Raw genomic sequence first — 25,061 nt, forward strand, 5'->3', positions numbered from 1 at the left:
CTACAGGGTGGTCTACAGGGTGGTCTACAGGCTTGCTACAGGGTGGTCTACAGGGTGGCTATAGGGTGGTCTACAAGGTGGCTACAGGGTGGTTACAGGGTGGTCTACAGGGTGGTCTACAGGGTGGTCTACAGGCTGGCTACAGGGTGGCTACAGGGTGGTCTACAGGGTGGTCTACAGGCTGGCTACAGGGTGGTCTACAGGGTGGCTATAGGGTGGTCTACAGGGTGGCTACAGGGTGGCTACAGGATGGTCTACAAGGTGGCTAAAAGGTGGTCTACAGGGTGGCTACAGGGTGGCTACAGGGTGGTCTACAGGGTGACTACAGGTTGGTTTACAGGGTGACTACAGGGTGGTCTACAGGGTGGTCTACAGGGTGACTACAGGGTGGTCTACAGGGTGGTCTACAGGCTGGCTACAGGGTGGCTACAGGGTGGTCTACAGGGTGACTACAGGGTGGTCTACAGGGTGGTCTACAGGGTGACTACAGGGTGGTCTACAGGGTGACTACAGGGTGGTCTACAGAGAGGGAGATTTTCTTCTTAAGTCTTCGCTCGTTGACCATGTGTTGTCGTGGACCATGTGTGTGTGTGTTGTACACAGTGGACCGGACCAAACCTCCTTGTGAAGGTGCGTGTCCTCGTTTCATTAGACATGGAGGCTGTGAAGGTTGACCCACAAGTCAACATCCTCCCTGAATCCACCATCACCGAGCTGTTCCGTACTCTCCGTACTACTGTCCCCGGTCTCCCCCTTTGTTCTGGGTACATACCCTGGGTCCTGAGCTTGTGAAAGACAAGGGTACATGAGAACAAGGAGGAGTGACCAGTCGCTACACTCACTGTGCACACTCAGATGTTTCAGGCGGCCAGGACATTGCTGTAGACATTGCTGTAGACATTGCTGTAGACATTGCTCACCCTGCAGTCAACTTTCTATTCTGGAAAAATTCTTATTTGCAAAAGCACTAAACAGTTATGTCATGTTATCAACAGTCGTCATCTACTCCCTAGTGCTGCTGATGACAAAGCATTGCTGACTTGTCAGCTGCCTTTATGTTGACCATTTTATACATTCACACAGACTGCAGCACTCTCTTGGCATTGGTGATGTTGCTTGGTCCTGTTTCCGTTTCTGTGACATCGACAGAACCCAGACTGTGTGTGTGAATGGTGTCTAGATGCTTCTGTCAGGAGATATGGTGTCTGTCTTGGGTTCAATACTGTTTGTGTCCTTTTCTCCCTCGGTGTCTGTTCATAAAGAGCTCTGCTATTCCTTTTCCCATCTCTGTCAGCAGTTTAAGTGTCAGTCTCCATCTGTCTGACTTTCCTTCATCATATTTCTCGTGTCTGCAGAATCGCTACCGCTAATCGTTGTAGGATCAACACCATTGGTCATCATGTCACCACTGATGCAGCTAAAACTTTAATTTTCTTTTGGCTGGCATGCCCAAGCATCTTCTTGACAGACTTCACAAGGTCCAGACTACTGCTCGTCTCATCTGCACACCATCTGAGCGTGAGCGTGTATCACCCGTTACTCGCCATCTTCACTGGCTGCCAGTAGCGGGTGGGCTAGTCAGTACATACATTATATACACTATATACACTATATACACTACATACACTATATAAACTACATACACTACATACACTATATTGTCTACATACACTATATACACTACATACATTATATACACTATATACACTATATACACTACATACACTATATACATTATATACACTATATACACTACATACACTACATACACTATATACACTATATACATTATATAGTGTATAAGCTTTCCCCTCTGACTCATTCCGCCATTTCTATAAGTATTTCTGAAGTGTGTCTGTGTTTACTTCGTGTTGTAGAAATGAGCGTGTCTGTTATGTGTCAACATGGCTGCAGGGTTGCTGGTGATTCAGTTTACTTCTGGGTATCATTTCTGTAAAGCCCTTTGAGACGTTCTGGAATGATTGTTGTTATTGTTATTGTTATTAAGTTGCTATATTTAGTACAGTTAACGGAAAACTGAAGTGTACATTTCTTTCCTCTGGGCCTGCAACAGTTGAAGACTTTGACAAACGCAACTGTTGTTCAGCAAATGTTGTTTCGACAGACACCCCGCCCCCATGGAAAGACCAGAAAGCACAAGATTAATACTGACATACTCTGCCTTTTATTGCCATTTATAAATACAGCCATTTGAAGACAGGTGCGCAGGCTCGCACCCATGACCTCAGATTCGTACTTACGTGAAGTCAAACACAGGTACACGTCCACACAAACACGGGTGCACACATATACAAACACTCTTTCCTTCTTCTTCTGAATCATTTCATGTGACCTTACACCATGGCCTCGCCCTGGTCATCATTAACGACAACAGTGACGACCGAGAGGTGAGATGAGGACATGAGGTTCTTGACAGATGTCGCATGTAGTCCATGAGAATCCGCACGAAGAACGGGTTGGCGACCTCTGAACCTCACAGAAAGTGAGCATCCCACGACATTCACTCCACTGACCAGCAGCAAGCTCTCCAAACACTTGTCAACTCAGCAAACCTGTGAAGTGCCGTCACACAAACATCTGCAAGAATAACAACTTGTCCAACGTCACGTGGCCAACGAGTGCTGAGCTACAACTACACCAACAACGACAACGGCACAGAAACGATTGTCACTTGTGTCAGGGTTAGTGCTTCAGGACGGCTTGAAATTATATGCTGACTCAGTTTGTTCTGCAAAATGATGATGATGGTGGTGGTGGTGGTGGTGGTGGTGGTGTGGTGGTGGTGGTGGTGGTGGTGGTGGTGGTGGTGGTGGTGGTGGCAATGACGAGTACGCGTGTGTTTATTTTGACCATTGTTTCCGTACACAGCTGTTTTTGCTGTACACCATCATTACATACTTGTGTCGGTGTGTACGTGTGTGTTTACCTGTGCTGTCTTCATCTACATACACGTCAGCAAATACTGAAGTCTTGCAGATGAAAGGCGCGAGCTGGCGAGTTCTATCAGACACTGAACAATCCAGACGGAACACAATATCACAAAGTTTCTTTCTGCTCTCCTTTGGTGCTGTCCTTGGTGGACTGGTCTTTGTTTCTATTGAGCGACGATATAAGGGACGCAACACGCCCCTCCTGTAGGGGATACAGTCGTTGGTTGGGGCGGTTGTGTCCCTTCAGCCCTGTGTGGGGGCCGGCGTTGGTGGTCAGTCTGGTCACCACGGCCTTGGACTTGCCTTTGTCGTTCATGTTGCTGTCCTTGCCTCCCACCTTCTCCTCCGAGTCGTCTGCGCTGTCCGGTGCGTTGACGTAGGCCTGCGCCGTGCGCTTTGCAGCCGTCACTTCTGTTTTCGTGTTTACGGATGGGGAGCCGCCGCTGCTGCTGTTGTTGGCGACGGTGGTGGCTATGACGCAGGGGTTGACCTCTTCATACGTCGTGCTGGACGTGCTGGGGGTCGTGCTGCGCTGTCGGACGCGGAACTGGAACCGCGGTCTGCCGCTGCTGCTGGGGTTGACGTCTGCGTCACGGGGCTCCACCTCGGCGTAGCCAGGCGAGGCCGGCATGACGTCACGAGGGGGACTGTTCTTGACGGCGTCTGCTACGTCAGAGTAGTGCTCGTGGAGCCGTGGCCGTGGGGGTACCTGCACCACGCTGGGGGTCCGCCGGTACATACCCTCCCCCAGCAGACTGTTGCCCTCGCAGGACGTGGGCACCGCGTACACGTGCTCAATCAATCGCGGACGTCTACGCCTGCGCGACAACAAAGCAAAACAACCAATCAGAATGCTTTCAGTTGTAGTGGAACAGTAGAGAGTCTGTTCTACTAGCGTTCTCGACTAGTCCAAATCAAAAAAAAAAAAATGAACATGAAAGATTCCGCAAAAATGTTCACTAAATGTTGCCAGCCAATACAAGAGTGTGTCTATCGTCAATGAGGTACTGGCCAATCAACAAGCTTACTTCTCTGACGTCACAATTTTCCGATGAGATTTGTGAAATCAGTATTAATGCACCACGGTTATGTTATTGTGAATGAATCCCGCTCATTAATAAATCAGTGGCTGTGGTTGTTGTGGTGTGGCAAGATAGATGTTTAGGGGTGGAGAATCTGGAAGCGATTGAAACCTCGGCACATCCACGTCATCGGTCCCATTCCTATCAAAACCTTGGCGGGAATATTTGTTTCCATTACACCTCTGTCGTACGCTGTGTCTGGTAAGTGTACGTTGCTATGGAGCATGTTTATTTCTATATTTATTTTTTTCCCCATCTGTTGCTGTTGGCTCCAAATAGAAAAAAAAGGAGAGCGAGTGAGAGACCAAGAGAGAGAATGTTGCATGGCTGATGGCATCCCAGCAATTTTATCTCTCCTTCCTGTCAAAACTGTGTTCCTGCACATGAGCTGTCAGTCTGTCAGTCTAGTGAAGGGACAGCAAACTATTTCACTATTTCACTGCTATGTCACTTGTGAGTGAGCATGGCTCAAAGGAAGCCATAGGTCAAAAGGTTGACAATAACATCAAAGAATATCCCCGTTAGCAAGAAAAGCGTTTGCATCACAGTACAAAAAGCTCAGGTCTCTCATCATCTTCAGGTTAACATCGAGGCTCAACAGCCAGTCTCTTGTGACTGCGTGGCGACCAATCCACGTGGCATCTCTCCTGCATCCTGGCACATGGCCAACGGCTCTGCCAAGTCGTCCTCGACAGGCGGCAATCTTTTCTCTCTGTCAAGACGACCTTCACATGTAAATGTGTTCGTGCACTACTCTCGAATGAAAAACAAATGATTTTTAGTATATGGAGAAAACACGTCTAAATGACAACAGCTATTCAGCAACAGATTAATATCTGTGGTGTGCACTTGTGTGCATGCGTATGCGTGCGTGCCTGTGTGTGTTTGTGCCTGTTTGTGTGTGTGCCTGTGTGTGTGTGTGCGTGTGTGTGTGCGTGTGTGTGTGTAAAGACTTGAGGATATACTGGTAGAAAGTAAAGTATGACAATCAAAACCCTTCACGTGAGTCATACATAGATGTGATGATAGTGAGTGGAGGGGTCGCTTTGCGGTAAACAAGGTGCCAGTGGTGTTTGCCAGTCGTGTTTGCCGGTGGTGGTTGCCGGTGCATCTCCACTGTGCCCAGCATGGCCACAGACTTGTGTGTGTAACTCGACTCTCGTCATCTCCATCACATGTCACGCACTGCACGCGATGTAACGGTCTCCTTCCCCGCTCTCTTGACCGCTGGTTGGCGGAACTTCCCTTTCATCAGGTTTCACTCCAAACAGAGGCTGCACAGCGACACCTACGTTGCTGCACTGTACTTCGCAGTATGTATCCGTTATGGTCAAAGGTCAACGGACAATCTGACTACTGCCTATGCAACTATACGTGAAGGGGATATAAAACAAATATTATGACAAATAGTCACAATGTGTAAAATATTTGTCAGGTTGTGTGAAGACAGATGTATACGGAACTTGAGAGCAGCGAAAAATAGTTCCTGTACAAAGACATGATGGTTATAGTACTCACAAGAAATTCTCCTGAAGTCGCTCTTTTAAAAGACAAATGTGGACAAACGTCCATAAAACCATCCAGCAAAAACTTTGCGAAACTTGGTCAAGGTTCGTCCATAATCGTGTGTAAAGAAGGGCCTATCAAATGTCTTTTGGTTTTTTTTCAAGACAATCGGAAATAAGGAATGTCCTCTGCTCAAGAGGTTCCAGTGGAAAGTAGAGAGAGAGAGAGCTCTGATGTGAATGAGGATGAATAAGTTTTAAGATGCACTTTATGCTTGTTGACTACCGTGCTTGTGCGACTTCAAGCGCCCTGCGACCGCCTTTGTTGATGGAAAAGAGCTATCAATAAATGAAGAATGACGATATTATTATTATTATTATTATTATTATTATTATTATTTAGTTTTCAAAGTACAAATTTTTTATATATTTTTGTGACTGAGGATGCAGTCTTGAACCTTGTGCATGTTGTATGAAATGTCATTAAACGTATTTCACTGCATGTAAACTAAGGCAGCTGTTGCCTGTGTGTTTTTACAGTAAAATCTTTATTTTCTTTATTTAGGTCCGTCCCATCGGCGGCAATCTTTTCCTTTTTAAAGAGGATAGGGCTCTACCAGCAAATTAAAATTTTTTATATCCTGATAGTTCTGTTTTGTTTTTGGTGTGATGGTAAAGATTTTGGGCTTCAACACCCCTTTAATGCTTTCCCCAACCTTTTTTACATGATATACCCATAGTTGCGAGCACGGCATGAAAACACAAACAAACAAACAAACAAACAAACAAACAAACAAACAAACAAACAAAACAAACAAAGCCTGTGTGTTACATACCTGATACAAACTGCGATCAGGATGCCTGACAGAATGATCGTGAAAACTCCAAACAGAACCACCAAGACGATTAAAACATCTGAAAGGAAGAAAACAACTATCATCACCTCCTCTTGTTTGAAGCTAGGTAAAGCCAGTATCTAAGTTACAGATAGACAATGGTTGCTTTATTTCTGGAACAAATCAGATGAAGATGCTTGTGATACGAACATTCAATCGGTTGTTTTGGGTGGCGAGGGGAACGATTACCACACAGTGATTGCCTATGACGACAAAGACATGGCATGTGAGGCACTCACACAGCAAAGTGCGATCTCTGTCTCCCTCTCCTCCTGCAGTCGACACTCCGGAAGCTGAGGTCGCTGTGCCTGCAGCAAACCGGAAGAGCAAACGTTACAGAGTTCACACTGACCTACATCACTGCTGACAGAAAATGTAACACGACTGCCGACTGAAGGACTCACTGCATGCAGCGCAAGACTTTATTCCTCCTCATTGACATCTTCTCTTACCTTTTCACCTTCATTCATCAGCATGCATACACGTCACACACCAATGAAACGCGGAGAAGGAGCAGCCAGAAAAAACAGAGACAACAAATAGTCAGTCAAACTGAAATAAAAAGACAACCTGTAGGTGTAATTTACCCAACAAAACTTACTGTTCACAGTTGCATTCATTTCCGGGTGGGAGGGTACGACCCTGCCTGCCGACGCCTTGTCACCACACAGCACCACCAGTCCAGCCTCCCAAAGGACGGAGGATGTTGCTTCTGGCACCTGGTTGTCGGTCACTGAAATCCGATCGCCATGAGCAGTCAAGTCATCAAAGAATAAAAACAACGATACATCCGCGGGCCGGCGGCCGAAGCCTGCTATGTCCAGGCCTGCCACACAGCCAGCCAGAATGTCTCCCACCTGCCTCGTATTCGACAAGTGACCGCGCTAATGAATGGCGCACTTGACAAATCTGAACTCCAGTCCCGCGAGGCGGACAGCACTCAGTTCTCAGTAAAACAAACGGATCTGACTTCTCGTGAGAGCTCGGCCTCCAGCAGGGACACGACTGAACCCTCGGCTACAGGCGCAGTGGTACGACCGCCATGGTGCCGCCAGTGACAGCTTGATGTTGCCGCGCATGCAGGCCGCCACAGGATGGCGAGTCCCCGGCCACGATGCGCCTCCCACGTGGGTGCGGGATCTTGATCCAGCGGAAACTGAGCTTCTTGTCATTTCCCTTGTGTCCTTCGTCACTCACACACACACCACACGCAAACAGACAACACACACATACCGCACACACACTCACACACACACACATACCGCACACGCACGCACACACACGCGCGCGGCTGTCAGCACCGTCAGTACCAGGATCCAGTTGACAAACACGATGACGACCTCAAGGTTGGCAACCGTGTAGGCGGGCGCGCTTCAGTCGTGGGAAAATTATCGAAATGATGATGAGAAGGAGAAAGATGGTGATGGTGGTAGTGATGTCAGCGATAAAAAGAAAGAAAAAAGAAGAAAAGAAAGAAAAAGAAACATTAGCTGAGATGACGGTTTGGTTCGCAAACACTGTGCCTGTCCCCACCCTGTGCGACCTATTCAATAGTCAACGGCGGTTTGTTTGTTTATCTGTTGTTGTTTTTTTAAATCTTTGATGGTTAAATCTGTTATAGTGCTTATATCGCCATTTCTCTTTGTTGTGTTTAGCAGGCAATCACCGAAGGGGAAGTAATGCAAGAGAAGGATCTTCACACATTCCCCTCCCCTCTCTCTCTCCCCATTTCTCTCTCTCTCTCACACACACACACACAGACAGACAGAGAGAATACGAGGAGACAAAGAAAGTGAGGAAAAAGCCACAAGACTGCCAATTAATTTAATTTCAAAGCTGAGGAACCTAAACTCGCTGTATCCTCGGTAACCTGCTGTCGAGAGAGCTGGAGGATATAGTTTGTCACAGAGAAACAGAGAACACACTTAGTCTGCCCAGGAAAACCTTTGATGAATGTAACTGTGCTGCTCTTTCTAGACTAATTCAGATGGTTTACTATCAGAAGAAGCATCGGAATACGAAGTTTTACTTTCACACGCCCACTACCTGTCTGTTGCCCTCTTACAAACCAGAATATCTTCTGAAAACCCAAACATGTTATACTTTCTGCTTTAGCAGCCGTAAACATTGGAAATCTGTCTCCTCTCTCGATGAAAATGTGTTTTGACAAGAAAGGCGATTGCAGAATCAATCAGTCACCTTCCTGGGAGCCTACCCACCCACCCGCACCAAGCAAAGTGTTTTGTTATAGATATATATATACATGTATACATGCTGCCCAAAGCACGGTATATTTGTGTAAGATGGTTTCTTGCCGACCTGTTGAGATAAGGATACCCGACTCAATCTTTGCATTAACTTTACAGAAGGCTGTCACCAAAGCCAGGTGGAAGTGTCGCCTACCTTTAAAAGAAACCCAGAAGCGCAGCTGCTGCCGGCCCGAGTGCAGCTGGATGTCCACGGGACCGCACGAGACGAGGAGGCTGCTGACATCCTCAGTCGCCTGGCGACTCCCCTCGTCAGCACATAGCAGCTTGTTGTACTGTGTGCGTGTGTCACAGCTGTATGCCTGCACATTACAATTTATTTATCAAATATATTTATCAACTACAGAAGGACTGGTTTAGTTTGACACGCTCGACCTAGCTCGGCTCAGTTTGGACTGGTTCGGTTCGGTTTTGATTTCTCTTCAATTTGCATACTTCTTCAGGTTTCTTTCTTTTGTTTGTCTTTCATCTCTGCAAAATTTGTTTCCTTTCTTCACTTCTGATTCTCTTCTTTCCCTGTTCTCACTTTCCTTGTAAAGTATTTTTAAGCGGCAGACTACCCACACTCAGATGAAAGAAAGTGAGAGAAGAAATTAAATAAAGAAGACTGTGGTTGTGGCTCCGCAACCTCTGTCTTTGGATACTTTGTTGAAAGACTGCAAGCACTGTATCCTGGGTACGGGTGCATGAATGAAGGCACAGACAAGGTGTAAACAGAGCCAGTGGCATGAAAAACAAAAGGCAATGTATTCAAAGATTAGAAGATGTCGTTGTGCTATGGTGTAGAACATTACCTGAAGTTACCTAACTTTGCAGTGTGTATAGACAAGATTATTTACTTGTTTATTCTACCACAAATTTAAGTCCCACCAATAAACCTCCCTAGCTCACAGCCAAAGTTCATTCAGAGCCGTTTGGTTTTATTCCTTTTTCAAAACTGGGACAAGGGAATCCTACAAAGAAAAACGACACAAGAAACTGTTGCTCGACTAGAAGAGAGAATACAAGCAATAATAATACAACTAAAATAGAAAGTACAAGCAATAATAATACAACTAAAATAAAGAATACAATCAACAAAATACAACTAAAATACAGAATACAGGCAATAAGACTACAGCTGTAATAACAACTAGAAGTACAGTCGTTTACCGAGATCCTCAGGCCGCTGTCGCACGGCTCGGGTACCCGCTGGGTGGCGGAGAGGTCGTGGAGGAAGACGTGGACAGCGCTGCGAGTAGTGTCGGGTGTGATGTTCCACTGACATCTTCGCGTCGTCACAGCTGCTGGGTACCCGGGACTCTGGATGAAGCCTTGATGACCCTTCACCCTGACCACGGACTGGGTGCAGCTGTTCTCCTCTATCCGACTGGCTGCTCAACATGAGATCAATATACATCGATATAGTTTGATATACTCAAAGAGCATCATCAAGATATCGCGATATGTCCTAGGTTTTCATCCATAAAACTACTTGAAATTGTAGAGTTTTTAGCACATGTGTGTGTGTGTGTGCGTGTGTGTGTGTGTGTGTTTGTGTGTGTGTTTGTTTGTTGTGTGTGTGTGTGTGTTTGTGTGTTTTGTTAGTGTGTTTGTGTATTAAACATACACTGAAGCCTCTTTATGAGGACGAGTTGTCTACATTTTTGTCTTCTTTCCATTTCTGTCACATGTTCACTGCGTTGTGCTCAATAGCGCGATGTAATGTCGGTAATGTGCATTACTCCTGCTCTGGAATGCAATGATTACGGACTTTACATCTTCTCGTTATCGGGATGTTCTCGAAACCCTGAGGAGCAGATAACTGCTTGACGACGGAAGTCTTGCTGTGACGTCATGGCCACGTGTTACACTACAGTAGTGACGTGGCAGCTAGGGAGTTACATTACATATAAACTCCATGGTAACAGCCTTGCTGCCCTCGCGAAGCACGCGCCTATAAAACTCAACTTTCCCCACCCCACCCCTCTGCCCCTTGTCTGGTGTTGTCAGGGGCGACGGCAACACATTTGCAGCCAAGCGTGGCTGAGTAAACTTCATGCAACTCCACCGGGGTCTGGAAACAGTTCCAGCAGGGACCAGGGTTACCGGAATGTGGAGAGGGCTTCTCTCGGAGAACTTTCTGATGACGCTGACGATAGCGACCGTACTTCCTAGTCCTCGTGCTCCTGATGCTTGTGTCGAAGTTTCTAGAAAGTCGTTGTTCATAGACGCTAGGTGTCGCTGTGTGCGGCAGGACCGATCTTGTTGCCGCTAGGGGCTCAGTACAACACCATACATTGTTATGCCTTTTTATTATTCTTGTAGTCTAGAAGTGAAAGATACATTTCATTCTTCGTGAAGTTATTTGACTGTGTTTAGGAGGCAGACGAGGCATGTGATGGTGCCTCACGCTACTGATTGTGGTCAGAGGCCCGCCATTTTGATTATCATGGTAACTAACGATCGTGGAGTCCACGGCCCGCACTTGCCCTATGCTTCGGGCCCCTAGGCGGCTAAGAACGAGCGTATTCGTGACTATTGTGTCGACCACAAAAATGCAGCTAATGATCCCACCCCCTCCAACCACTTACCCACTAAAGTTGTAGGTCAGCCCGCTGGTGACCCAATTATGTGTAGCTGGTTGCTAAGCAGCGGACCTCTCAATATGCTGCCATTTACTTTCGTGTGTGTATATATATATACGAATGACCACGTGACTACGTGTGACGTCAGCGCCCCACAACACAGACACTCACTCCATGTGACGTCAACGCTCTTCGTGGATACTCACGTTCGTGACGTCAGCTTCACACTCACCAAGGACACGCGCACGTGACTTTAGTGGTCACCCCCCCCCCGCTCGTCATGACCCCCTCCCACACTGTTACGTTACTGTCAGCACCACGGGCACACAAACACACTGCATGTGACGTCAGCGTCCCACTCACCACGGACACACACGTACGTGACGTCAGCGGCTCCGTAGCTCTCCGTGCAGAAGAGTCTGGTGGGACAGGCAGTCCGCCCCATGCAAGTTCGCTTGAGGTTCTTCAGCAGGGCGCCGTGGGTGGTGTGGTGGGTGCTGGTGACGTTGCGCACCAGCAGGAGTGAGCCAGGTGGGCAGGTGAGCGGCGGCTCGTCCTTGTCCTTGCATATGGTGACGTCACAGTCCTCTTGGTGTCCTGCACGAGCACAGGTAGCACACACTGAATGGCGGTGTAGTTACAAAAAAAGGTGAAGGTACTGTCGGTACGGGACAGAGAGGCAGTTATGACAAGATGATGATGATGATGATGATGATGATGATGATGATGATGATGATGATGATGATGATGATGATGATGATGATGATGATGATGATGATTGAGTTCAAGCAACAAACACTAGCATCAAAACATTCTAGGGAAGGAGAGAGAAGCAGCCGGATGAGGACGCCAAGAGTTGATGAGCAACACCTTATTTCTGAGCATGTGAGCGTCTTGCGCCATTGAGCGGGTGGCGGGTGGCGGAGGGCGGAGGGCGGAGGGCGGAGGGCGGAGGGCGGAGTAATTAGAGGAGCGGACCTGAAGCTGAACTGGATGGCAGCAAAGAAGCCGATTAGATACCAACAGCCTAACCCTGACGATGGCTGTGCAGCCGACACAAACTGCAAACGAGGTGGTGTTGACCTCACTTGGGAGGGTAACCCCGTCACTTCTGCATTCAGCAACTGACATCTCATTATTGACGAACTATTGTTAATTTGTGTCGTGGATAATTTGCAAACAAGTGTCATGGCAATCATTTCTGTAGTAATAATAAGAATAATGCAGTTTTCTAGAAAAACTTTATCACGAAATTGATAAGTCATCGAAAGGAAGAAAAAGAAATAACTGAACATGAAAGATAACAGCAGATATAAATAAATGAATTAAAAAAGGGAAAAAAAAGAAAGTTGCAGACACATACGAGCACTACATGCCCTGAAGTTCCACATGAACTAAATCACGATTCGCAAGCAGTTGCCGCCTGTGGGTGTCGAGCCAAGCAGCTGAAGGACAGCAAGTAAAGGTTAGTCAATCAGCAGTGGTTAGTGAAATGGCCGTGTGAGCAGGTAATCACCGGCAATCATCCTATTACAATAATAGCAGTGCACTGTTTATTTCCTGTTATTTTAATAAACTTCCTATTTCATCTTTCTCTCTCTCTCTCTCTCAGCCGTCCCCACTCTTGCACTCTCCCTCCTCATACATTCCTGTCATAAATTGCTCAGCACAATTCCCAGCATTCACGGTTTGTGCTGAACAAGTAGACATCACAGATGTTCAGCTGTTGGCGAGTGCACGTGCACTTTGTGTCAAGTTGAGCAGAATTTTACCACCTTGCATGTATCTCAGGTCTCCAGTTATCTTCACAAAAGTATTTTTTTTACTGTGGGAGTTGCAGCCTTTAGATGTTTGATTCAAAGCAACTTGTGCACATCCAGGATGTAGTCCACAGGACAAAAGCCTGAAATGGCGCCTCACCTCTCATTGTCCTCCCTCTTTACATTCAGGTCGTGAGACAAACCAACCAGCGAAACAAACAATAAATAAATGGGACTAAGGCGGCACTTTCATAGGTTGTCTTAACATCAGGACCAACCTTTAGATGGTGAGTGCCTTGTACACACCTCTATGTCATACAGTGTATAGGCGTGTCATTCATACTTGTTTATAGAGTCTACAGGCATGTAATTCACACTTGTTTATACAGTGTTTAGGCATGTAATTCACACTTGTTTATAGGCATGTAAATCACATGTGAATTCCGACTGCAATTTGTTATTTTTCGTAGAGCGCTTTGAGCCCGCTTTTAACGGTGGGGGAGGAGCGCTATACAAATTAACATATTATTTATTTATTATTATTATTATTATTATTCAGACAACCGATTGTACAGATGAAGTTACATTCGTTACAGCCACGAATAAACAAACAATCTACACACACACGTGACTTTCTGGCTGCTAGGTAACAACAGTTTGCCATTTCCCAGTTTTGACTGAAGAGCTTTGTGTAGAGTTCATGTAAGTTGCTCGCGGTAGTGGATGGTCATTTGCGTGTCAAGACCAGCCAGACAGACAAACACATTATAATACATAATCTTTGAACTTGGCCCCAGTATAAGATAAAAGTGAGAAGCACAGCTACAGCCAAGGTCAGGGGTCATCTGGACACGACTGCCTGCAATGGTGGCCAGGATGTTGCAGAAGGTCAGCCGCTGACAAGACTAGACATGTATGTGTTGTTTGGTTGACTCGCTTGGTATGTGTGGCTTTTCCTATCAAAGCCACCACTTGTTTCCGGGGAATTTGTCACAGACATCACTGTTCTAACCATCTGATTCATTTTGCTTGCCGGATGTTTGTCGTGGCTCTGAGACCACTAGTATTTCCGGTAGTAGCACCAATCCCAGTTCTGTCTGCAAAGTTGTGTTTGGAGTCCATTAAGTTCTTGATGGTAGGTGACTGTAATTTACGTGTAAGGGCCTGATGATTCCTTCAGCATCTCACCAGCCTGGGCTGCCAGTCGCTCCACTGTCAATCAAAAGGTCGCTGGAGCCTCTGTCTCCTCTGTCAGAGAAATAGTTACCTGATGTCCAGCAAGGTAAAGGTGACGGTAGATAAAGTTAGGCTTTACCTTCCACTCACCTCGATCCCTTGATACAGTGAACCATTTAAATTTATTTCTCCTGGGGATACGAAACTTTCTGTGAATGGAGTGCAATGGATTTCGTATATCTTCTCATTCTACAAAAGTAAATAGTTTAGAAAAGTGGGGCGTTTACATATACAGATACACGCATGGTGAGGGGAAGGGTAAAGTGTTTATGGTTCACCGCCTCTAAGGTACTGAATGTACCTGGTGATGCCCAGTTCTATTTCTTCCTTTAGGTTCGCTCATAAACCAGGTACCCGTCTACTGCTGGGGAGACAAAGACAGTTGCCAGTTGTTCCACTGATGAAGCTTTCGAACCTTGTGCTATGAAGATGAGCGTGTTGTTAACCTTCTGGAGATGATCCCTGTATGATGAAAGCACAAGACAGGCAGGAGAGGCTCACACGACGAATGTGCTGCATTCTTATCCTCCCAAACCATCATCCTCTTGTCCTCAAAGCCGAATAGCTCTCGGAGTTTTTTTAAAGCCTGTATCGTCTTATGGCTACCGTTGGGAAAAAAGCCATTAGGTTTCATATGATAACAACCAGCAACTGAAGATACTAGGCAGGTCTCCTGCCTCCCTAGTGATGTGCCTTCATGCCCGCCATAGCCGCTATCTCTCTAGGTCAGGGGTCAACCTCACACATTAGGAGGCCGATGGCTTACTTCCGGAAGCTGGGGAGGGGAATGGAGAAAGCCATTATGTCTCGATAAGAGCAGTTTGCACCCTGGCACATATCTTGCCAAAGACTGGCCACAGAGCGGACTGGAACCTCAGGCTTCTGATTTCGCCAAACAGCGGGGGCTGCAGCTCACTGTGGGCAGATTAAACACGTGGGTTGCTGGGTGTAGGCGAACCCTGCAAAATTAAAACCTTCACGGAAAAGCCACCCATCCACATATAAATACTAGCAGATGCTACGAAGATTCTTTGCTGAGTTCATAGGGACTGCGGGCGACAAGTGAAGCGAGGCACAAATGTGTCAACACCAGATGATAGGAAAATGTGTGAGTGAATAGATTTTGATAGTTTAAACATCGATAATGACCGGCCTCAAAAATATTCTATTTACTTCGTCGTTATACTATTTTCCAGGTCTAACCCTGCTTTTCCATCCCTTCACACACACGCACGCACACACACACACGCAAGCACACACACTACACAACACACACACACACGCACACACACACACACGCGCGCACACACACACACGCACACACACACACACACACACACACACGCACGTTCACATCTCTCAACCCTTTGATAAACTCGTGTAAATGTCAAAGGTTTGGGTGAAGTGCAGCATCCTATGGTACTCTTCCTGTGCACCTCCCATGGTAGACATAATAACTGCCGGAAAGGACAAACCGTTAAACGATGTCTGCTTACTTGTTCACTACTTTGCTTTGGATGGTTTAGTCGACTGTGTGCTGTCTACATGGTAAACAAAAGCAATGGTGGATGTATTAGTAATGCCGTTTGTCGTGGGATGGATATTATTGTTGTAGTGGTAGAACAGTTCCCACGCTTACGCTTGTTGTGACATACATCTCCATCTAGCGGCAATACACATCCTTTTGTCATTCGTCCTCCGCAAAGATTCTGCCAAGCAAAAGTACTTGAGTCCACTCTGATTGCTCGCAGGATAATCCATGATAGCAGATTGCTTATTTAAAGACATACCCTAGTGAAATTAGTTTTTCAAATGATTGTCTTGCTTACAAGGTCCGGTGGGCAACGGTTAGCGCCTGTCACCAACACAGTGAAGGTTGGCTGTCCTGGGTTCAACTCTTGTCTCGGGCTCGATGTTCTTTCTCTGTATGTGGCATGTGTTTCCAGTGCTGACTGCTTGCTGTGATGTAGTCTTAGTCGCTGGCTCGGCGTGAAACACCGAATCCCCCCCACCCCTCCCGTCCTCAATGTTTACAAAAAATTGAAAGATAAGCAACTAAATCATGCTCTTCACGAAGTAATTTTTTTAATATCATCATTTCGCCTGTCCACAAAATGATCTCTTACCTGTGACGTCACGTTAGAAGATAATATACACTTTGAAGTCTCCCTCCCACCCCATTATCTCTCACCTTGACGATGTTAACATCTCCATTATCCAGCATGACAGAATGAATCTTCTCCTCTCTCTCTTATTTATCTTTCTATACCGCGCCTCGATGTTTAAAGACTTTCGACTCACGAGAGGAGAGGTGTTTGTTTTATTTTCTCAGAGTGAAGTGTGAGCATCTTTCAGTGGGCAAAGTCCAGATGACCTGTCGCCCGCTTGTCGCAACAGGAGGAGCGATCGCGTCAGGAGACTCTTCACAGCTCTTCCAGTGTGTGCATTTGTCATCCACAGCCTCCTGCCCTCCTCCCACTGTCAATCCACCACTACATCAGCCGCCACTCTTCTGGTGTTGTCTTCAACAGGCGGCCACACGCAACTACTTGACAGGCGACAGGCACCACGATCACTCTGCATTTAAGGCTACTTGCAACACTCGGCGCCCCTCACGCCACACATTGCCGTTAATTGCCGTTAATTGCCGTTATTTGCAGTCACCAGGACAACTGAACTGTGTCCTTATATTGCTGCTAAAACGACTTCCGAACTTAAGCACAAAACTTGTGAGTTCTGTGATAAGGTTTCCTTCCGTCTTTATAATCTCTTGCGTATTGACAATTGGTAATAATGACGGATGGACGGACGGACGGACGGACGGACGGATGGACGGACGGACGGACGGACGGACGAACGGACACACACACGCATAAATAACGACGAACTAGTATGCAATGCTTACTGTGTTGACATTAAATGAGTTTGTTGAAACATCTTTTCAAAAGGAAGTGTCTGCCTTATTTTCGTTGCGTGGCCAGCGTTATACCGACACGACCAGCAAACGGAGGAGGCGGAGTGAGTGCGGGAGGACGTGTGGCCGCATGATTGGGCTGTAGAGTCACTCAAGCATGAATATACATGCAGGCGCACTAACAAACACATGCGCGCCTTTCCGTGCCGTTACTGTAATAATGGCGAGCCTGCCTGTAGTGTTTGGCGATCAAGTCCCTGATAGCTTGGGCCTCATCACTACCATCTCGGGGCCAGCAACACCTCAGTGCATCAACACCCTCCCGCTCCCTCCTTCGGCAAACCACAAACAGACTGCGGCACAACGGGAGAGACGTTGAGCTTAACGGAAACTTCTGGAATCTTCGGGTAAAGGAGGAAGTATCGTAAACACTGACAGCAGATCACACTACCGTCTCTCTCTCTCCTTCTCTCTCTCCTTCTCTCTCTCTCCATGTCTCTTTTCTTCTCTCTCTCCTTCTCTCTCTCCTTCTCTCTCTCCTTCTCTCTCTCTCCATCTCTCTTTTCTTCTCTCTCTCCTTCTCTCTCTCTCGATCTCTCTCCATCTCTCTCTCATTCTCTCTCTCCATCTCTCTCCTTCTCTCTCTCTCCTTCTCTCTCTGTCCTTCTCTCTGTCCTCTCTCTCCATCTCTCTCATTCTCTCTCTCTCCATCTCTCTCTCCTTCTCTCTCTCTCCTTCTCTCTCTCTCATGGAGACGCTTCACGTTCCGGATGAGTGTGCTGGGTGGAGTTTATCCGCTCAGGTATCTCTGGCACATGGCCGTGTTTATAAAGCCTACAGCAGATGCACCGTGTCAAGTTGGCCCGGAACCTGGCACTGCGCATGCCCAGCTTCCGATCAAATGTCACGACTAGCACTTCCACTGAGAGAGACGTGGGTATCCGGGGTGGGATCTCAATCCCTGAAGGCTCACCAGTGCTTTGTATCACTTGACGGCGGTTGTTGTGAAGACAGAATGTCAAGAATTCAGACGGATGAAGGAAGAGAGAACTCGTTCGATTTATTGCTGCTGTGGTTCTCGCCCCTGTAATATCTTCAAAACATTTAGATGACATCCTGGTGACGTTTGTCGTCATTCATTCAAAGTTGATTGTTATCTTGATAACCGTCTAACATCTGATCATAGTTTGCTGAAAGATATGTTGCTTTATTCTCTCTCTCTCTCTCTCTCTCTCTCTCTCTCTCTCTCTCACACACACATCTTTCTGAAAAGATCTTTATTTCTTGATCACTTCCACAAATAGGTCAACCTATGTTGAAATGTTTCATTGCTCATCACGATCTCGAGTTATGAGTTCATGTTGACGAGGATGTGGAGCTCGCGCTTTACGAGGAACTGAGGACATGATGCCGAACATTTTCTAGAAGTCGCTTTGTCTTTCTATGCTTCTACCCCTCACCCTCTCATTTACAGAAGTGCCAGTCTCGTATACTCAAACCCTAACTCTGTACAAAACATAACATGTTTACAGTTACACCTGAGATACCTATTGTGTGCACTTTTGTGTGCACAAGGACAGTGTAGGTCGTGAGGTAAGCCCCGGACAAACATCCTATTCCTCACATAAGCAGAAAGCAAATTCCTCTCCTTGATCATCTGAGGTTGTCGTCGTATTTGATTGTGTTTAGAGCACTGCTTTCTTTTATCTCCTCCCACCATTTTGTTTATTGGGTTTGAAAGTTTGAGTATTACAGGTTTGTGCAAGTATTATAGAGCAGCCACACCAGCTACATGAGCTCCTACATGTCATGGAGCACAAAATAAAGTTACAGCAATTATAAACAATCTGGTTACTAGGTATGACGATTGTAAATATGAATTGTTCGAGTAATTTGTAGCTGCATTCACAACATGTTCCTTAAGGTTGACAGCTAAGAAACGATTAAAATCTTTGCCAACACGTGTGAGGACAATGTGTCTATCGTGCCAACATTCGTCTTTAAGCGACTTTGTGTTTTATCAGGAACAAGTTACACGTGGTTGAAGGCTACATGTGCATCACTGATTATTTCACCTTAATCTCCCGATTACTTGTAAGAAATGTACTGACTGTTGCCAGTTCCGTCAATGATCCCTCCCTTCAGGTGAGCTGATTACCTTCAGCGATGACCTCATTACCGCCTGAACTCGCCCACACCTTCCTATCACATCATTACTTCCGAACTTAAAGATCTACCAGAGTGCATCCCCCGTCAAGAACAGAAAATAAATACAATAAATAATACAATAAATAAATGATTTGGCAGAGCTCAGTGCCAGATACCATTTTTTTCGAACTTTGAGAGAGAACCCTCCTGTGTTCTCTCAGAACCGACCATGTACAGAAGACGTTAAGAAAACCGTGTCCTCACAAAGGTATTCATCATTGAAAGCCATGTTGCTCTCCCTTAGACCTTTAACTATTCTCAGGTAAGTTCAGTGGCTCATATCCTGTCATAGCCAACATCTTAAGACAGCTGCAAGCAAGTTGGTTAACACGGAAGTCGTCAACATCGCTGTCAGTGACCTCTGACTATCGTTTGCTTGACTTTCTTGATGAGACTTCCACTGGCCAGGTACTTCGTTACATAAACTGTCCGAACAGCATCGCACCTGGAGCTTCATTCAAGGGACAAGATGGAAAACAAAGGGGTTAGCAGGACGAACTGCTGGCTGCACACCATAATTAACAGTCCTTCTATCTCTCCTTCATACCATTTCTGGAGGTCGCACTTTGGTATTTAAGTGGTGAGCGCGCGCATGCGCGTGTGTGTGAGAGAGAGAAAGAGAGAAAGAGCGAGAAAGATAGAGAGAGAGAATGCTCGTATAACTGTGTACAATAGCAATACAGGCTGTGTGTGAGAGAGGGAGAATAGCCATACAGTGTGTGTGTGTTGTGAGTCAGTTTATGTGCGTGTATGGTGCGTACATGTTGAGGTGGATGTCTGCATTCGTGTCTCTGTCTCCCCTCTGTGCATGCGCGTGTATACTATTGATGGAGGGACCATCAGGATACCTACTCGCAGGTCACACACCTTTGACCCCGGCTGTATTGCTAAGGTATGAGTGGTATATACCGACGGGGCACGAACAAAGGTCACAGCAGTGGTGTCTGACAGGCTAAAGACCCTGACCTTTCTGTCCTGGGTATGAACCGCATTTTAATGTTGTTATGGTGATCCACAGAGCTCACAGCACAATGAATTTATTTGAAGAGACGTGTTGGTAAATCAAATAGGAATATGAAGGGCAGGGGTCGGGCAGCCATCAGCCTACAGAGAAGCGAAGGGTCACAATAATTATTGTTTGTTAGTTGATTCCTCTTTGTCTTCAATCTTTGTCTTTAACTAGTTGACTACATAGTTGTTTCTCCTTCCATCCCTTGTATTTTGTCTTTGGCGCTAACATGATTCTTGATCAACGTGAGTGTGCGCCACGTAAAACACGCGCTGTGGTGTTGTTGTTGTTGTTGTTGTTGTTGTTGTTGTTGTTGCTGCTGCTGTTGTTGCTGTTGCTGCTGCTGCTGCTGTTGTTGTTGTTAACCGCCATGTCTGTCACGTGAGAACTAACTACGCTGTTCCATTCCGTTACATCAAGCGTTTATTGCTAACGACTATGGAAGAGTGTCGTCTTTCAAGAGAGAAGATTTTGTTTGCTGTAGAAATTTTCATTTGGAGAATGTCTTCTGTGTTGGCGGCAAGTGTTAGCTGTTGTGTTCATATTCATGTTCGTATATGAAACTGTATTTCTAAAGCGGATAAAGAAATAATTGTCAACGAGAAAAAGCAATAGACTTCTAACCAGTTTCACTGTACATGACTTTGTTTACAATAAATAGGTGTTTCTGAATGGGATTATTATTTTTCCAATTAACACACGAAACCTCAGATTTAACTGGTTGAGAAAAGATCAGCACACAATGTCCAGTGTGTTTTGCTTGGCTCATTGTTTTCTTGTGGATGTGTAACAAAAGCACAAATGTGAGCAGTTTGGAGAACATGCGAGATATACTTCGACAAAGATGGTTTCTTTAAAACCAGATGACAGCCATCTGATATATTGTGGAATTTGACATTCAGCTTGTGCTTCACTTGGCATTTTAGTGTAGGCAGCATTTACCTGTTGAGTGTTGTTTAGCAGAATGTGTACACGCTGGACAGGAAGACAGGAAAGACTGACAGACTGGTTACTGTAGGGAGAGGGCAGTAATCAGAAACACCAGGCCTTCTTTTAACAGTCAGAGATAAAAAATAAAATTATTGCAGAATTGTGAGTAGATTCTACTGAGTGAGAGATGCATGAACAGAGACAAGGCATCATTCAGCATCCCCCCAACTCCCATAAGCACACACACACACATGCACGTTTGACATACATTGTTGGTACAAAGAACTGCTCCTTGTGTGTGTGTGATCATGTATTTGGTTTCGCTTCGTTAGAGGTCACCGGTATTTTTACAAAAGCCCTTGTCCTAAGCTCCTACAGGTAAAGTGAACAAAAGTTGTTTACCACCTGCAGAGCGCCTGCGTCCGTTGTAGCGAGCAAGAAGAGCGAGAATGTCTTTTGATGCGAGGAAAGGAACGATCCACTCACCTGTCGCTTGTAAAGCGCAGAGAAAAGTCCAGATGACGAACGTATGGCCCAACAGCCAGGTGAGCCGCCAGGTGAACCGCCAGGTCATCATCATTGCTGACAGGCTGCACCAGGATGACCTCTAGCCTCGTAACCTGTTTGTTTGGACGCCGCGCGCAGACAATTGCGCCATCGCCACACTGCAGCAGGCGGGCGTCAGACTGTGGAATCCCACACTTCCAGCCTGTCTCTCATCGCCACCTTCTGCCTTGCCCATCTGTGTGTGTGGTGTGTATGGGGATCAGGTGCTTCCTTTCGTCTGCGACACCGACACGGAGACACTGCGACCCCAACGAGTGGAGCAAACTGTAATTAATTTTCACCTCCAGACCCTCTCCGTGCCTGACCGCAGGCAACCATCGCTAATGAAGCGCAGCAGCCCTGCGCCGCACTGTTGTGGGTTCGTGATGGTGTCGCTGAAGTACGAACAAGCTGTCAGAACCACTGCCTGCAACCTGGTGTTACAGAGAGGGAAGAGGTCCTAGCAAGCCCTTTACCACAGGCCAGCCGCCGGCAGTGGTGGGACGCGGCCAGGAGGTGCAGCAACGCCAACTCCGCGCTGTGCTGCGCTGCTGCTGCTGCTCCGCCGTTCGCGGTGGGTGCTCACGTCTGTTATCTTCTGCTTCTCGTTGGCAACATCCCAGGGTAGAGGGGGACAACCACTTGACTGAATAGATACTATTACGTCTGGCGGGTAGCAGGGTAGCAGGGTGGTGGGTGGGACGTCAGTTCTGCGTGCGGTAAATGACAGCAGGTCGGAGAAGTGGGAACGCTTGCACCGAGGTGTTGCATCCTTCGTAACAATGAATTGTACCTTTCGCTCGACGATACTCAAACGCGCGTGGGAGCGACAGCACGTGAATAGAGACGCACATGCACCAAGCTTGGAGACGTCCACGCGCCTGACGCACGCACACTACGCACCCACACGTGCGCGTGCAGACTGTGAAGGTGGCGGTGGTCCGCTGTACAATGCCTGTTCGACGCTTCGTATTCCATTTCCTTTCCTCTCATCCGGTGTTGCTACCCTCGACTTTACCCTGATTTCCTACATAAATCTGTGACCTCTGACCTTGCACAGTGTGTGAATGCTGGTCCTCACTCTCCGTGCAACAACAATCAAAATAAAAATCCTTTTCTAATAACGTATGTGTAAGAGTTAACACTTGCTACCTTTAAGAAGTCTATTATACATTTTTGTCTCACAAAACGTCCGCGCGCATCAGTACGAAAAAGGAGAAAAGGAGTGGGAGAGGGAAGAGGGAGAGGGAGAGAGAGGGAACAAAACAGAGGCTTGTAGCAGCTGTTATACTAAGTCGCTATATCCTTGCTTCGCCTGTTAATTGTTGGCTTCAGTGACACGCCCTTTGTGAAAGGCTGGCTTCGTATACACTATTTTCCGCCACCCTTTATTTCATGTCTGTCTGTCTGTCTGTATGTCGGATCATGTGGCTGCTAATATCGTCCGCCCACATTCACCTCAGCAAACACACGCGCGTGCATGAATAAAGAGGTTTGATTGTGTATCGCATGGCTGATCACGTGCCTTCCTGATATAAGTGTATCACATGATTGATACATGAGTAAGAAAAGACTGTGGTCTCTGTGAGTCTGTAGTTTCTAATTCTCTCTCTCCTTTTATACAAACATACGTACGCAAAATCAACCTGACGATGCGCAGTTGTTCTCTGGGCAATCATTCAAATAGTTTGGATGGAGCAACTCTGCATAGTTTATGGTTAACTCTTCTGTAATGCACTTGAATCCTACAAGCAATATTTTCATTTTGCTCTCTCGTCCTGCTCTTCTGTCTTCTTTTTTTTCTCTTTTGCTCTTTCTCTAATACTCTAACACACACATACACGCACCGTGAAAGCAGGCACGCACATTCACACAGCATGGAGTATTTAAGATATAAGTTCGTGCACACACACACACACACAAACTTACACTCACTCATTTACCCCCCACTCACACACACAAAGAAATCATAAAACCAAAGCAACTATCGGTTAATTATCTGTTGGAGAAGCCATCTAGCCACTCCACCCATAGTTTGTACCCGTCTCTAACAATGACCTGTCAGCGCATGTTAGCTTCTATGTCTGGTACCAAGATGCTGCCAGGTTCCCCGCGGTCCCCACCCCAAGCCACCATGCCGCTGGCAAAACACAGACATCATATTCGCTCACAGAATTCAAATGGCAAGCAGCCAGTTCATCTACTGACGAAGAATTTGCGAAGTTGCAAGGGGCATAACATGCAACTTATTGCAAGCACATTCATTTCTTTGCGATGAGGTTGCCTCGGACTAAGTGTGTGACTGAACAGTAAATGAGCCACCCAGACAAACGATTGCATTCTTGCATGTATATACTGGCCACCCGGATACTACACCTTGCTGAGCCCTCTGACACTGCAAAAGCAGATGTACTTGCGCTGTTCTACTGATCATAAAACACATCGCACAGCATGGAACTCCTATATATGTCGCTTACAGAGTTTGTTTGTTTGTTTGTTTTTTTTTAAAAAACGATTTTCCTTTAAAATTACACATAAGCTTTTTGAAATATTTCAAGCCACAGAACATTATAAGATTTTTAATTATTGTGTCAGTATTTGCTGAGGTCTTTCTTTAGGGTGGTTGACTGAATTTGGGGACGGGTTGTCAAAATTTACATCAAATTTCAAATTTCTTGCAGCATGCATTAAGTTTACTATTAAAAAGCTCTCATTTTGACGGATCATGACTTATTCGGACTAACCCTGGTATGATCAGCCAATATACACAAACGTGCAAATAATAATAATAGACTTTGTTGAGCGAGATCAAGTATAAACAATCCGACAGTCAACCATAAGAGGAGGGCAACACGAACAGACAGTAGAAACCAACTCAGGTGGTAAGGCAACTCAGACAGGTATGCGAACGGAGACGATAAAGACGATAAAGACAACAGTAGTACAGTCTGGCGATCGTGTAAGTCAATGGAAGCTCGAACTGGCAGCCGGTGGAGGTCGCGGGGAGAGGGGTGCAGCAAAGTCTGATTTTGCCTAAAGTAGACATTACTAACGGATTGGTCAAATTCTTCAAAGTTTGTCCAGCAGACGGTTAAGTAGATCGATGAACAGAGTTGTAGTAATCCAGCTGGGAAAACACAAAAGTAGGCATGAGCTTTTTATCGGCAAAAAATTGAAAAAAGTAACTGGG

At 46.2% G+C, this 25,061-nt stretch overlaps 1 protein-coding gene across 1 annotated transcript; it reads right to left on the reverse strand.

Moving 5' to 3' along the window:
- Positions 1–2,162: 2,162 nt before the first annotated feature.
- On the reverse strand, positions 2,163–22,846 carry LOC112564638. The gene is made up of 8 exons (XM_025239593.1): positions 21,812–22,846; positions 11,632–11,865; positions 9,854–10,074; positions 8,838–9,003; positions 7,036–7,167; positions 6,674–6,742; positions 6,375–6,453; positions 2,163–3,769 (listed from the first exon to the last, which is right to left on the reverse strand). Exons 1-8 carry the CDS (start codon positions 21,903–21,905, stop codon positions 3,058–3,060), a joined length of 1,707 nt encoding a protein of 568 aa, XP_025095378.1. The 5' UTR covers positions 21,906–22,846; the 3' UTR covers positions 2,163–3,057.
- Positions 22,847–25,061: the final 2,215 nt, after the last annotated feature.

Source organism: Pomacea canaliculata, linkage group LG5, assembly GCF_003073045.1.
Source record: "Pomacea canaliculata isolate SZHN2017 linkage group LG5, ASM307304v1, whole genome shotgun sequence".
Lineage (NCBI taxonomy): Eukaryota > Metazoa > Mollusca > Gastropoda > Architaenioglossa > Ampullariidae > Pomacea > Pomacea canaliculata.